At 37.0% G+C, this 15,629-nt stretch overlaps 1 protein-coding gene across 4 annotated transcripts in view; it reads left to right on the forward strand.

The window, feature by feature from the left end:
* The window catches only part of CUNH1orf21 (chromosome unknown C1orf21 homolog), a 223,797-nt gene that overhangs the window by 192,349 nt on the left and 15,819 nt on the right, over positions 1-15,629 (forward strand). For all 4 annotated transcript variants that reach the window (XM_088153995.1, XM_088153994.1, XM_007426295.3 and 1 more), the window contains one exon: positions 7,963-8,039. In XM_088153995.1, coding sequence (XP_088010121.1) covers positions 7,963-8,039 — 77 coding nt within the window. The remainder of the gene's footprint in view (positions 1-7,962; positions 8,040-15,629) is intronic.

Here is a 15,629-nt window from a genome sequence, read left to right on the forward strand (position 1 = left end):
AGATCTTCCCTTGAACAGCATGCCATCTGAATTTATCTAAGTTTTTTGAAAGTGCACTATAACATATCTAAAGTGGAAATCAGAGATATATGCTCTGAAGAATCTTGCATTATCATGTGAAGCTGATTGTCGGTAAGATCAGAGCAGGCAATCAGTTTATGAAATTCAGTACTATGGTTTATTATGGAACCATAAGAATTTCATCAGTAGTGGGACTGAACCAAAACTCCTTTTTTTGTGTGTGAATATTTTCAGCAGTGTCAAAAGTCAGTTTAGCAATTTATCAGTGGCTGTTTTAAAAATGCTCCCTTCTGCAGGAAGCATTCCTCTCACTCCAAACAGATTTCATTTGCTTTTAGAGATGTTGGAATGTAGCTAAATTTGGTTGACTGCATGGCATCTTACATCAGTGTTCTCACTAGGTGGTTGCTGTTTGGAGCTGTGGTTGTTAATGTGATATCCTAGAACAGATGGCATCACCTAACTGACCCTGGCTGATTTTATGTCTTTATATAAATATATATAAATTTTATTAAAAGTTTTACAAAGAACATAAAAGCTAACAGGAAGGAAGGAAGGAAGGAAGGAAGGAAGGAAGGAAGGAAGGAAGGAAGGAAGGAAGGAAGGAAGGAAGGAAGGAAGGAAGGGGGTTCCAGTTTCTTTTGCAGCAAATATAAATACAATTACAAAATTATCTCTTACTCTATGATTACAAAAACTCACTTTTTTCTATTATCCAATTTTTTTCTTGTTGCCAAAACCACAAGTTATAAAGTGCATTTTTTTCTGTTTCAGTAACCTTCTATTTCTTAATAACACCCACTCTTTCATCCAAACTAAACATCAGGCAGCAAAATATAATTTCAAATCTGGTAAGCCCAGTCCTTCACATCGTGTAGTACCTTGTATTTAACTTGTGGCTTTTTCCCTTGCCATACAAATTTAGATGTATCCTTCAGCCATTGTTTAAACGATACATCAGTTGTCAAAATAGGTAGTGTCTGAAACAAAAATAACATTCATCTTAATCACAGAAATTCTCCCCAACAGTGACAGTTACAATTTGTCCCATCTTGACATATCTTTTTTAACTTCATTCCATGTCTTAACATAGTTATTTTGAAATAACATACAATTCATATTTGTCATAGTAATACCCAAGTATTTTACCTTCTTTTCAATCTTAAAACTCATTTTATTCATACATTCTGTTTGATCTTGTATCTTCATATTTTTGTTAACATTTTTGTCTTCTGTTTATTGATCCTGAAACCTGCTAATGCCCCAATTTCCTTTAATTTACCCATTAAAAGTTCAATTCCCTTTAATGATTCTGCCAAAACTAAAACCAAGTCATCCATAAAAGCTCTTAACTTATATAACTCTTTTTAATTTTTTATGCACACAATCCTCTCATCTTGTCTTATATCTCTATTCAATATTTCAAGAACTAAAATAAATAAAAGAGGACACAGTGGGCAACCTTGTCTTGTTATTTTTTGTGTCTCACATGGTTTGGTTAAGTCTCCATTAACAATTATTTCTGCTGTCTGTGAAGCATAAATTGATTCCACCCATTTTATAAAATTCTCTCCAAAATGTCTATCTTCCAAACCTTTAAACAAGAAAATCCAGTTCTGGCTGATCTTGAAAAATTAAGGAGGGCTAGTAAATACCCAGGGAAAAAAAAGGTCATGGCAAACAACTTCTGAATTGTGGCCCAGAAAATGTGTCCTTGAAATCATCTTATCAGTATGACAGGTAAGAAATATTAGCTTTGCTTAAGTTCTTGCTAAGATGGAGGTGGAGTTTTTTGTTTTTTATTTTGGTAATTCTCATAGCAAATGTTGATGATTGTATCAAACTGAGATATCTTCCTGTTCATTTTGTGATGCATGATTTTTTTGATGGGAACCCCAGGTCAGAAAAAGAAAGATGCAGTAACAAAATAAAAGTACAGAAACAGCACCAGAAGACATCGTTTTGGGGGGAGGGAAGGACATTCTCAGTATTAAGAGTTTTTCTGGAAAATATTTTTGTTCTCATTCCATCCACAGTGTCACTTTTCAAATGTCACAAGCCAAACACTTTGCTAGTTTAAACCTATACTTTCTGAGAATTAAACTACCATTTCACAGTTAGGAATGGAAGAACCTTCCATGTTCAACTTTCTTCTACACTTTTTAAAAATTCAACTTTTTTACATTTATAACACATTTTTAAAGAAAACCAGATGGAATTCTAATTCATCTGTTTACAGCTACCATCTCAAATGCAGTTGCTGGAATATCTAGGGAGACACTGAATGGCTCTTCAAAAGAGAATAATCAGGAAGTCCCCAGGATATATTCAACAGGTTCTAAATAGTCCTTTGTTTTATGTTTTATGGCAGACTCTGAATAATTGTAGTCTGTGGATTATAGAAATATGCCATTTCACTGGGAGGTTAGGTTATCCATTGAATTTAAATTTTCATTTGTAGTTGTGTTCATATTGTGCCCTCATGCATTCAGCAGATACAGCAACAAGCCTTAGAACTAACAAGGAGGATATTGACATGGTAGATAACTTTTGTCTTTTAGGATTGACTATCAATAGTAAAGGAACCAGTCATCAAGAAATACAACCTGGAGTAACACTTGGTAGAGTAGCAATGAAGGTCTTGAAAATGGTATTCAGATTCTAGGATAATCTATATTTACAGAGGTCAGAATCATGCAGGCAATGACTTTCTGTACAAAATTCTGTGGAAGCAAAAGTTGGATTTTGAAGAAGTAGGATAGAAACAATATTGATGTTTCTGAACTTTGATATTGGAGAAGGCTCCTGAGAATACCATGAATAACCAAGAAAATACACAAATGGATCATAGAACAAATCAATGCAGAGTTCTCACTAAAGGCACAAATAACCAGGCTGAAATAGTATTTTGGACACATTATGCAAAGACTTAGCTCCTTTGAGAAGTCCATAATGCTGGGAAAGAGAGAAAGAGGACAACCAACAGCAAGGTGGATGGATTCAGTAACAACAGCAATGAATGCACCACCGAGAGACATAAAGGCCAGGTTGGGGCCTTGAAAGAGTCTATCTGTGTGTTTGCTAAGAGGTAACACTGACTTGACAGCACATAATCATTACACACACACATACACACACACATGTTTGAGTGAAATAGAATTGCAGGCAAATATGCCACTCTTATTCATCATTGAATTAATCCGTTGTGATATGTCTTCTTGTAGACAGTTTTTACTGTTTTAAAACTAACAGTACAGAACAATATGGCATCCTGGCTGCTTTTCCCTGGATAAACTTGGTGATTAGCTGTACCCATTTTTTTCTGCCACTCCCCCCAATCTGCTTAAAAGAAAAAGAACACAAACTGATATCACTTTATAATCTGTGAGGTACGTTAGGATGAGAGATTGCAACTTGCCTAATGCCATCTAATAATATTTATTTAGAATAATATTTTGTCTTGGGTCCCTAGTGTCCATTACTAATATATTACACATTTTATTGCACCCAGGACGAGAGTTATTTAGGGCTGAGGTCAGCACATAACACGCAGTAGTCTATGCCAAGCTAGAAAAATGGCCAGGGGACATTTGCAAAACACATACACTTATCCTAAATTTTAGACATTTTATTGTTGGGAGTTATTATAGAGTTAGGCCTGAGGCTGAACAGGGTTGATTTTTTTAAAAAAAATTAACCTGTGTTATTCCTCAGCACTTCCCCTACAACATTCAAAACTCTGCAAAATTGCGAGTTTTATTGCCTCCACTAGATTTGTGTAGGCATCAATGCTGATGCTTCATTTTCTCTAAACTGAATTATCTCTTTTGTTCCACTAATTATATAGAGTAGACTTAGAGTACAGGAATCTTGTGGAATGTCTGGGACTTGTGAGTGGGGCAGCTTGGGTCAAAGCAGAAGGGGTATTTCTCCAGAGTAGAGGTACCTTCTTTCTTAATTCCCCTATAAGATTATTCCTCCATCTACTGTGGCATAACAAGGCTTAAGTGCTAGGCTCCCCAACATGATACCCAGGGAGGCCACTATCCCTGCAGAGCCTCCCTGTTCCTCCTCCTTTTTTTGCTGCTTTTTTTTTTTACTTTTTTACATTGCTTCAATTTTTTAAAAAATGCTGAAGCAAAGTGCCAGCCTTCTGCATTATTTTTATTTCCAAGAGTGTGGGGCTCATAATTGTTTCTCAGAAAATAAAAATAATTGGTAGCTACAGCATACTGCTTTGTTTGGAAATATGCCTACCTGTTCAGAAAAAGAACAAAGGTAAAGAGAGGGTGGGGAGTAGAGAAGATGATAGCATTCTGTGAATTCAGTGCTTTATAAATAGTTGTGTCCCTCATGGCTGCCCTTGGTGAATGAGAAAGCCATCCAGCAATCATTATGGAGGAGGTTCCACAACTGCTCACGAGTGCAAAGGAATGGGGAAACTGCTTAATGAATCCCACTCTACAGTATTGCAATTAAAAGGAAAATGATATTATTTTAGAGTAATTCAGAAATCATGTTGTACAGAGAATTGTAACATATCTGTCCTCTATACAGTAGCATATCTATCCTATTTACAAGGCATAAAAGCCAATGTTGTGTTAACTAGGAGGACAAAATGCCTTTCCAATGCTGCCTGGCAAAGATGGGAGGGTAGGCAGATTGCCCAATACGTGGTTGTTAAAGAAAAGCAAAGGTTAGCTGTGGTAGCTGTAAGCAAAGCCTGAAGGCAGATGTTCAAAGAATCACTTGTTTCAAGCCATTTCAGATTTCAAAACAGATTATAGAATATGTTGCAGATTACTTGATCTCTGGGCAAGTTCCAGGCAGTCTGTGTACTTTACCAAAGTAGCAGGAAAAGATTTTACTAGGAAGCAAGGAAAATGAACTTGCTTGAAAACTCAAGTCCCATGATCTTTTTCCCCCAGAAAATATTAGCCAAAGGTTATGTTATTCGTGTGGTAGTATAGAACAATAGATAGCTGGCAAAACCCCAGTGAGTCTGCAAAGGAAGAACTTACAAAATTCAAATCAGGAAAGGATATGTTGTCATGGCTTGAGAGAAGAATACTGTAGTGTCAATCTCTTTTAGTTCATTAAGTCTGTTCAGAAAGGGAAAACCCTCAGTACTGAGAGGAGTACACTTACATACATGCCTAGCATACCCAATATCTCAAATGGTGGCTTAGAGTTAACCAAGAAATTAAGCTGATCAGATCAAGTCAGACCAGTGGGGCTCATATTTGTTAAGATGCCAGTTCTGAATCTCACTGGCCTGACCTGATCCAGTCCTTGGTACAGTCCTATATATTCACATTCTCTTCTGTCTCTTTTGTAAAGATACAATAAACTTTTTAAGCCTTTCCTAGCCTGTCAGACTCCAGATCAGTTGGTTTTGTAACTCCTGGGTTTTCCAATGTATCATGAGAGCACCCATTTTTATTCATGCTGTTAAAAGTTCTTTCCTGATTATTATTAATTCTGCTGAATTCAAGATGGAAAATAAAGACTTGGCTGTTTGCTGCTAAACCCACAGTTTAAATTTAGTAGCACTTAGTTACTAATGTACTTTTGTTAAGTCTGTCTGTTGAATCCTCTGAATAAATGACTGTATGCAGTAGTTATAAACACAAAGGTTTAATTCAAACATTCTACTAGAACAGTGTTTCTCAATCTTGGCAACTTTAAGATGTGTGGACTTCAACTTCCAGAATTCCCCAGCCGGCCTTGGAGAAGTTGAAGTCCACACATCTTAAAGTTGCAGAGGTTGAGAAACACTGCACTAGACCAAGCTAATCATAGTTTAGAATGTAAACCATGGATTTCTGTCTCATAAAAGCACCTGAGGAGAAATTGTATGCCAATTCAGACGTTGCATTGAATCATAGCAGAACTCATGCGTTGTGGTCTCTTTTCAAACTAGATTTTTTTTCTGATTCAAATTTTGTCAGGTTCAGCCCAAGAACAACAACGAAGCAATGCAGTCCGGTGTAGTTCCTTTATTTGCTTATACACTATAGACAGAATCTTGCCAGACTAAACCTATCCTAAAGCTACTAGCAGATATACCCTGTGAGAGACTAGGGAGGGGCTAGCCTCAGCCTCTTCTTCTTCTCACGGTCCTGCTGCGGGCTGAGAAAGTGCTTGCCTTGCCCCTTCCTCTGGAATGCACTCCCTCCCTCCTGATAGCCTTGATCTCTCATACCAGTCTCCTCCTCACCTGTGCCTTCCATTACAAATTTCTTGTCTGACCATATCATTGTTGATTATTATTGTTAACCATGATTTGGCTTGATAGAGTGGAATGCAAGACAAGTGAACTTTATACAGCCAGATTTTCTGCCTCCTGGATCTAATCATGATTTGTAGCTGCACTGATATTAAATGTAGCTAGATCTAACCAGATTTTTTGTTTAACTCAGGATTTGAAATTGTGGCCTAATTTTAAAGGTATAAGCTCTTACTGTCCCAGTTATTGGTTGTGGGTGGGAAATTATATCCTCCGCCCTTAGTTCTTTAGTATCAGTCTAGCAGTGCTCTCCCAGTTGGGGAACAATGCCAATACAATCATGGTCAAATTAACATATACTTTCCCCTTTTGTTGTGTTTTCCAACAACTGTAATGCCACATGAGGATGGTGGAATATGCATTTCAGAGAGATGGTATGGATCAAATGAGATAATGAACAAAACAAGCATTATGGATTTGTGAAACTAGATGCTGATTTTAAAACCTTAGCTTTACAGACTCTTATCATAGTACCCCTTTCAATTTCATTAGCACCCATTGCCCACCTCTGTTGACTTGACAATACTGTCTACTTCTCATGTTTGTAGGCAAAAAAACAAAAACAAAAAAATGCCCAGAAATAACTATCCCAAGTGCGCTGGGATAAAAAGAAAGTAATAGATGGGTTGCACTTGGCACACTTTATTCTGAAGCTTTACATTGTGCTGCTGAAGAATGAGTGGAAAGGTTTGATAAGAGTGATAGCTTTGAATGAAAGACCACTCGTATTGTTGCTTACCTGTCCCTTAGTCTCTTATTTGCAGCGTATGATTTTGCAGTCCTAAAAAATATCAGACATTAACAGAGAGCTTACCATTAGAATTATCTCACTGGCTGCAGAATTATTCATTAATGGCTTCCCTATTCAGCTCATAACTCCAGGTAGTCAAGAAGCTTTGAGGGTAGAGAGTGTAGGATGAAAAGTAATAAGAACTTAAGCGAACCAAATGGATGAGATTCCATCTGGTTCTCACTGAGTTGTAAGTCATTAATATGGTAGAGATTCATTGACTGGATGCAACAGCAGAAAGGAGAGATGTGTCTTCATATTAAAAATTAAATTATGGAAGTAAGAGTTTCAGCCAACATGACTCCTGGATGCCCTAGGTCTTTTTATGCAATATTGTGCTTTTGTTTTCATGAGGAAGCACTCCATTATTCAAGCTCCTGTGTAGTTTTGGAACATTTTCCTCAATAAATAAATGAACGACTATACAGTTTTTTAGTCATTTGTTGAATTGGGTTCTCTTTATGTAGTCTTAGGATGTCTGTGGATAACAGATCATGTTTTAGGTCATATTTATGCAGAAATATTGAAAATTCAGAAGGGTTCACAAATGTTTAAGTACCACTTTACATGTTGTGTGATAGGTATGTTATTGTGCAAGCATGTACTTTTCAATTTTTTTTAGATTTTATGAAAGAGAATAAGCTTAACACAATATTTTGAACAGGGTGTTCAAACAGGACGTTGATCTATGACTGGTTTGTCACAGCTTAGCATTGTAAAACGACTGCTCTTTCATTTTTGAACTGTTATATTTACACATAAACTCTTCATTATTCAGCTGACATCTGATGGCAAATAAAGATTCCTTATTTTAAAACAAAACTCATCAATTTGTGAATATGTGTCTGTTTTTTTTTTCCAGGAAAAAAGTGCCAGTTCACATGTAAAACTTAAGGCTAATAAAGAGCTTCCAGGATTAGTACATCAACCTAGAGCAAAGTAAGTCCTCTTCTGTTTTGTTAAATATGATTTCCTTTCCTTGCCCCTTTTCCCAAACTCTGAATTATTTTTTATATTCTTGATTATTGGCTTTAAGAGTGGAATGTTATGCCTGCTAACCAATTTATTTTCTATTATTTTAAGGTCGGCTTTTTGATGCTTTAAATGATTATTTTGTTTTATTGTCATGCTATAATTTATAGTGCCCAGTTTTATAAAAAGTTAGACAAAAACAAAACAAAAGGATCTGAGATCCATAATTGACAAACCTGAAGCTATGGTTTAAAATGGATATAAATTGTGGTTTCCGGTCACTGTGGATTGGGAATACTGTACTTATTCAAAAGGAAGATTACTCTGAATGTAAGATGATCTTTACAAAAAAAGGAGTAGAGGATGGATGGATGGATGGATGGATGGATGGATGGATGGATGGATGGATGGATATATGCATGCGCGCATACAGACACCCCCCCCCAAAAAACGTCTTATGTAATATTGAGCTTACTTACCATATGAATCTAGGATTGCCAATTCCAGTTGAAACTAATCCTGGAGATTTCCCCCCCAAAAAACAAATCTGTGAAGGTGACATATTTGTATATGTGTATGCATAGGCATATAGGTGGATAAATTGATACATAAACCTGCAGAACCAACACTTCAAAAAGGGATAGGCTATGACAAAAAATAAATGTATGTTAATTGAATTAATATCTAAACATGTAACATAACATTTAACAAAATGCCTTATTTATAAAATGGATTATTCCAATTACCTTTAGCATTCTCTCTCACACACAACTCACTCTTACACATAGAAACACACAAGTACACACATACTCCATCAAAAAGAGCAAAGATGAAGAAAAATAATAAATAGGATGGTGCTGAGGAAATGGGAATGTGTTGCTATGCCAGAAAGGTAAGGGAAAGGGGGAAAATAAACCTGGATAGAGATAAGGTAAACTGTATTTAATACGTGATGCTTATATTGATTGATTCAGCTTTAGAAGATATTATAACTAGAGGTTGAACTGCAGAGGAGGTAGAAAACAAGATGAAATCAGCTCTAAATCCAGGTTTATGTTAGCAAGCTTAGACCATGGTTTATATTCTAAACTGTGATTCATATAATAGTTCATGCTAAAGCTGAATTAAACCATAGTGTTAGAACTTAAAATTGGCTTGAAAAGGTGGTTTTTCAAATGCCAGGTATTAAATATAGTATCAGGGTCAGAAGCTTGGTGGTTCAAATACCACCAAGTCACAGCTTCTAGAAAGCTTCTAGAAAGCTCAAAAGACATTCCAGTGTTTTAAGATGATTACAGAGGTGTTCTACCTCTTACCTGGGTTCACATTTTCAGCAAATCCTACTGCCATGCTCAGATACAGGATTACCTACTTATAAAAAAAACTAGGCCCTAGATAATGAAGTCCTCTGGCTGTCATCAGAAGGATAATCTTGACTGTTGTCCTCACGGATGTATTGAACTTCCATAATTTCTAATCTACATGACCAAAGCCTGGGAATTATGAGAATTCAAATTTAACACATTTGGAATATACTAATTTGGAGGAGGCTGTATTTCATGAGAAAAGTTTTGTCTATGAACATGACTCAAGTCAGCAGTCCTTAGATTCTCTTTAAATTAATGTTTAAAAAACCTCTGTCTCAATCAGGTGTTTATATCTCCTGTTATCATTACTTGTAATGGTGCCGATGGTCACCACCATATCTACAGTAAAGCATGCTTTGTATTTTGATAGTAGAACTCAAAGATTTTAAAGGGGCCAACACTGAGTACTTAAACTGGAACTCGAGGGTTGGTGTAACTTTCTAAGAAGCTTGCTTTGCTTATGAGTTGTGCCTTTAGGATATTCAGATTTTCTGTATACAGAGTATACTGTTAAAATTCATTGATCTTAAATTTTGGGAGGATTATTTTGGATGATCTCCAGTTCTAAAGAAGAATAAAATGAGCTGAGAAATCAGAATACATTGTTTCTCCCTCGTTCTTGAAAGAAAAGAACAGAATACCATAGCTAGATTTAAGTATGTATAAATACAGACAATGCTATATGTATCACTAGATATACCTGTCCTACTTTAGGGCCTGCCAGACATTTGCACTGGTATATGATGCTTGTATCTTGCTTCCATGCATAAGCTCTCAATATACTTCAATTCAGATCACAATTTATATATTTATGTGTTGCTAAAATTTTTAGGCCACACTACTCCCAGTGACTCAGAGCAGTGTATACAGGAGAAAGTTATTGCATGATCAATAAACTATATATAATTTGTTTGGGGCATGGGGGCCCTGTGTAATCTTTATGCTTGCAAATAGATGTCAGAGAATCTGATTGGGAGAAAAGCTAATCTGAACCAATTAGTCCTTTAGTTTAACAGATGGATGATTAAAAAAAAAAAACTTGTTCATCCTTGTGGCAGACCATGAAAGCACTCAAAATAAGAAGGGATTAAATCTGTAGACTTCTTGTTTTGCATTTTGAAAAGTGTGGGGGTGAGTTAAGAATATCACCAAACCCTTTAAAAATCCTACCTCCTCAAAAATGAAAACAAAACCAGGCCAATATTCCCAGTTTTTAGGAGAATTAAGGGGCAAAATGGGTGTCTTAAGCCTCTGCAGGATTTACATATAAAAGGGTCCAGAAATGTCAGTTCTGTCCTCCCTGAAGTCCCAATGTGATTAGTTTTATGGGCAGGAAGTTACAGTGAAGTCCCTAGACTGAAAAAGCTTGTTTATCCTTTTAAAAAGTGTTTATACTATATAGAATTCTTGTTTATTTCCATCACTTTGAAAAACGTTTGGAGCTTTTGCCTTTAGCAGTTTGATTTGGTGATTTTTGTACACTCCAAAATTATAGGCGTTGTTTTTGGGTACCACCTGTATGGATTTTTCTAAGGTGTGCTTATCTCTGATTCAAAACATGATTAGGAAGGAAAAATCTTATAGAAAGACAGGAGGAACAAAAAATGGGGGAGAATGTCTCAAGTGCCAGTGAGAAAAACTTTTATTGTATAAAAGCCCAACACATTTAAGAAAAGTCTTTGTCAAGATTTGGAAGATTCCTTTTGAGACCTATTCATGTGAACTGCCCTGTTACCCAGTGGGGTAGTCAAAACAGAGACCTTCCTTTCAACTGTCTTGAGTTTTCTGAGATCACAGTCAGCTACAGCATGCCCATTCTGCTTTTGAAGGACACTTCTTTCCTCATTTTGGTTACTTCTGTGCCATCCTGTTCTTCTAGGATGGATTATGGTCCTCTAAGGAACAAGATCTGTACTCGTCCCTGGAACACCCCAAGATAATAGTGAGGCAAACTATCGCATGCATTGGCCTTCCACTCCATATTGTTCTTGAATGCCTAGTCATGCCTTGGACCAGCCACATGGCAGAAAACTTTTGCAAGCATTGTTTTCTCGTCCTCTGGATTAATTCATTCCTGAAGAAGTTTCTTCAAGGCAAATGTCACATTCAAGTTCCAGCCTGCCATGACCATCATCACCTCTCAGTTAAGACCATTTATACTCAAAAAGTTTCCACTTCTGTTGAGCTACAGGAGCTGCTCCATCATTTTGTTGGAGTTTGTAATAATTTCTCTGAACCTGATGATTATGCCCCTGATACTTCCTCAGTATGTTTGACATCACCACCTGATGTCTAGGTTGGAACCCATGTACCAATCTCTCCTTTGGAAGACATCCATTCCTACAGTGAGCAGATTTATAGGATGGCACAGAATCCTGCTCTTGAGTTCAACAGTCTTTGCAGGCAGTAGAGGACTAAGTATATCAGTTACTTCAAACTACTACTTCTCCACAAGTACTTATTGAAATGTTTAAGACTCAGCAAGTTTTCCTGAGTCAAGCCAGTTCAATGCCTTCAACTTCTTACCGCATTGAGAATATTTACAGGATAAAGGAAGAAAGATTCCATTTCATATTTCAGCATCCTCTGCCTAACTCTATAATAGTGGAGGCATCACAGTCAGGCTCCCATGATCAACAATATTCTCTACCCACAGATGAGGCAGAAATTGGATCATCATGGGCACAGATGAGGACACTCTCCTTCCATATTGCCACCTGTCAAGCTTGCATGGCAATATCTCATTTTTTGTGGCCAAAGGTAACACATTCCTATCTCATTTGCCAGAGAACAAGAGATGGATGCTTCCATTTTTTCAGACAGAAGCAGCGCATTTGGCTAAGCAGGAATCAAACACTTGGCAGCCTGAGTTATGTTGCATTCATCATCCAGCATTGCATATCAGGCTCATCTCCACTGGACTGACACTGGAGGCTAAGTCTTAAATTGTGGGTCTTCCCTTCAGTAAAAATAGAATATTCAGTAATAAGATTTACAAGACCCTGAATGTGGTTCCAGAGCTTGGTAAAATACTCCCAAGATGCAGGCAATATCAACCCTACCTCTTCCTCTCCCATTACTGATCTTGATTCAACCAAACACCAGTATCTCCAGTGGACTACTCTCTTGCCTCTTTCCTAAGTACGCTAGTGTACCTAAGGAGGATGACAGGCTTAGACTTTTGCCATTTCATAATTTTTGAAGATAATTCATATTTCTTCCTCTCTTGCAGAAGGGAAAGAGATGTACATATTTTCGTTTATCCATAGTCTCCCACTACCTCTCCTTTCATTTTATAGCACCATTTACCAATACTATGTGTTGCCATTTGGCCTCTCTACAATCCCAAGAGGGTTTTTTTTCTAAACTGATAACACTTCTTGTTGCATTCTTCTGGCTTCCAAGTACCATTTTGTTCCTTTACCTAAACAACTGACTCCTAATTATGTATTTGTGTTCTGAGCTATCTTACCACATAGCTTAAGTCCTTTTGCTCAGTGGAGTCACTTTACTAATCTTACAATGGCTCTATGTGCTTCAGGGCTTTGTATGCAAAATTTCTTTCACAGGAAAATTCAGAGCCTACATCATTCTCCATACAGTGGCTACAACTTCAGTTGTTTGCTTTGTCTTTTTTTGGAGGTGCCCCCAACAGGAAGATGCCTCTGTTCTACTTTCCCTCGTGACCTCCTTCTACACAATTCCATCCTGTGGAAAGAATTCATCCACTGGGAACTGATTTCAGACAAACTCATTGGAGGTGGTCCCTTTATGCCTCCTTTCCCAACGCATGTGCATGTCCTTACTACAGTTCATCTGTATCTAGATAGGAAGCTCAGCTCCAATCCCTTTTCATCCAAGGTGCTTGGTCTGGTATGAAGCATCATGAAACATTCATGAACTCTTCACAATTTGGAAGGCACTCACAGCCTACCTAAGTTATCTCCATAGCTTCTCCAGGTTATATTGGGCAGTTCTACAGTACTCTAGTACATGAACAAGGTGGCATGAAGTCTGCCTCTCTTTTGTACTGTTATAGCTTTGGCATTGGTACATCTGCCATTCCATCTTCATCCTAGCAATCCATATTCCTGGAAGTGACAACATCTTCACCAGAACTTCAGTCTGTAAGGGATGAAATGTTGTTTCTATATAGCCTTTGCTGTTTCAGGATTTTTTTAATACTGTACTTATTTTATTTTTTTCTTCATATATCTGTTTTCCCTTCAAATTGTTGTAAAATGGAATTATTTAATGGTGGAAATATAATGCTCCTAGTAGCAGCATTGAGTAAATATTTAGCATCATAAATTTATTGCTTAACTTTTTCAGACATATAATCCTTGTTAGAGATTACATAATTAATCTTTCTAAATTAAAGCCTTTGCTCTGTATAGAAATCTTGATTGGGATTGGCACCTAGAGAGCTCAGCAGCAGTTTTGAATTTCAAATGCTAGGCTGATGTGGCCTTGAATGACAATGGAGGATGAGCAAGCTATCTCATCAACATTCTGGCTGCATCTCTCATACTTGGTATGTCAGACAGGGCATCAGTTGCTGTGAAATTGCCACATCACCTTATATAAATGGCGCAGCATAATCGTTTCTCTATTACTTTGTATGTGGCTTTATCAGACATACAAGGAGAGAAGTTAGGGCATATGATTGCATGACTGAATTGGTTACCTACGTTATTATGTTCCTAAAACATGCCTGCTTCTTGAAAAACACAAATAACCTCAGAACGAATTCAAAATACTGCTGAACTTTTCTGCATTGATCCCACATGGAGAAACCTGGAAAGCAAATGGCAGAGATGACAGAGAAAAGCTGCTGGCTGTCAGCCTCATTCACTGTACTTCATTGTGATCTCCCTGTATTACTCAATGATAATTCAGAATGTTTTCTAGCTGAGATTTTTGGTGAGAGATAGAGCTCCTCTTAATCCCTGTGTATGTTTGAAAGGGCATTTAGCACTCTCTCCCCTTTTTGACCATTGTTGTGGATGCCTCTTCCTCAGTGTTGGCTGAACTTATATATTTCTTCACTTTCTCACTCCCCACTACCTCTGTATTCCACCCTTTGTGTGACTGGCTCATGGCCTCATTTACACTAACTGTTCTACACAGAAATCAGTACAGGTGTGCATTAAATTTTGAGAAGGAAACTCAAGTTGGTTTAACTTCTTTGATCAACCACCTTTTTTCCTGAGTGATCTTGAAAATGAAGTCTTACTTTTTGCTTTTGAAATGTGTTCTACCATGCCACTATATAAAATGCTGAAATGTGTAGTTATAACTCTTGATTAAAAAAAAGAATAAGAAAAAATAGGCAAGCAAGTTTGGCCTTGGCATCACATGTAGTTATTTCTTCTTTTTTTTTAATCTTTTATTCTTTTCTACATAGCTGGCAATAGTTGTTTTCCCTCTTTTTTTTTTTAAACATGTAATCCCCTAGTTAAAAAAAAGCTTGATTTCCAATGTATTTAACATGTAATTTCCTGGTTTAAAAAGTTGATTTCCCCATTCTATGTTTTGACAGTACACAATCTCACTCTGAATGCTTGTACATCAACAGAAGAAATGGGCTACAGCAGGGTTTTTTAATAACTTGTTGTTCAGTCGTTAAGTCGTGTCCGACTCTTCATGACCCCATAAACCATATTGCACCAGGCCTTCCTGTCCTTCACTGCCTCCCTGAGTTTGCTCAGTTTCATGCTCATTTTAATAACTTCTCCAGTATTATATACCAGAATTGGGATCTGGAGATCAAGAATTTCCAAGACCAAGTTTTCCATAATTTTATTCTGTATTACTAGTATTTCCATTAGCAATCTCAGTTAATGAATGCCAACAGAAGAGGAGGGGGGGGGAGGCTTCTACTTTCTGAGTGGCCCTCTGCAATCTATAGTACATTTGAACATTTTGATCTAGAGTTCATTTTTTCCCAGATCCCAATATGCCAGACTCTATTTTAAAAGAACACATCTAAAAGTTTATGTAATTCAACACTGAGTGTATACATTCAGTGTTCAAAACACAGCCTCTGAGTCTCCTGTGGGTCCTGGCTTTGTAAAATCATCTGGCCTTATTCTGTGTATTCCATTTTTATGATGTCTTATGTCCTGAAACTTTCAAATGCACTGACAACACTATAACAGTACAGTTCTTTTCAGACTATTAATACTAT

Source organism: Python bivittatus, unplaced genomic scaffold, assembly GCF_059951505.1.
Source record: "Python bivittatus isolate LINGU-HERP-01145 unplaced genomic scaffold, Pbiv_v1 ctg000700_np1212, whole genome shotgun sequence".
NCBI lineage: Eukaryota > Metazoa > Chordata > Lepidosauria > Squamata > Pythonidae > Python > Python bivittatus.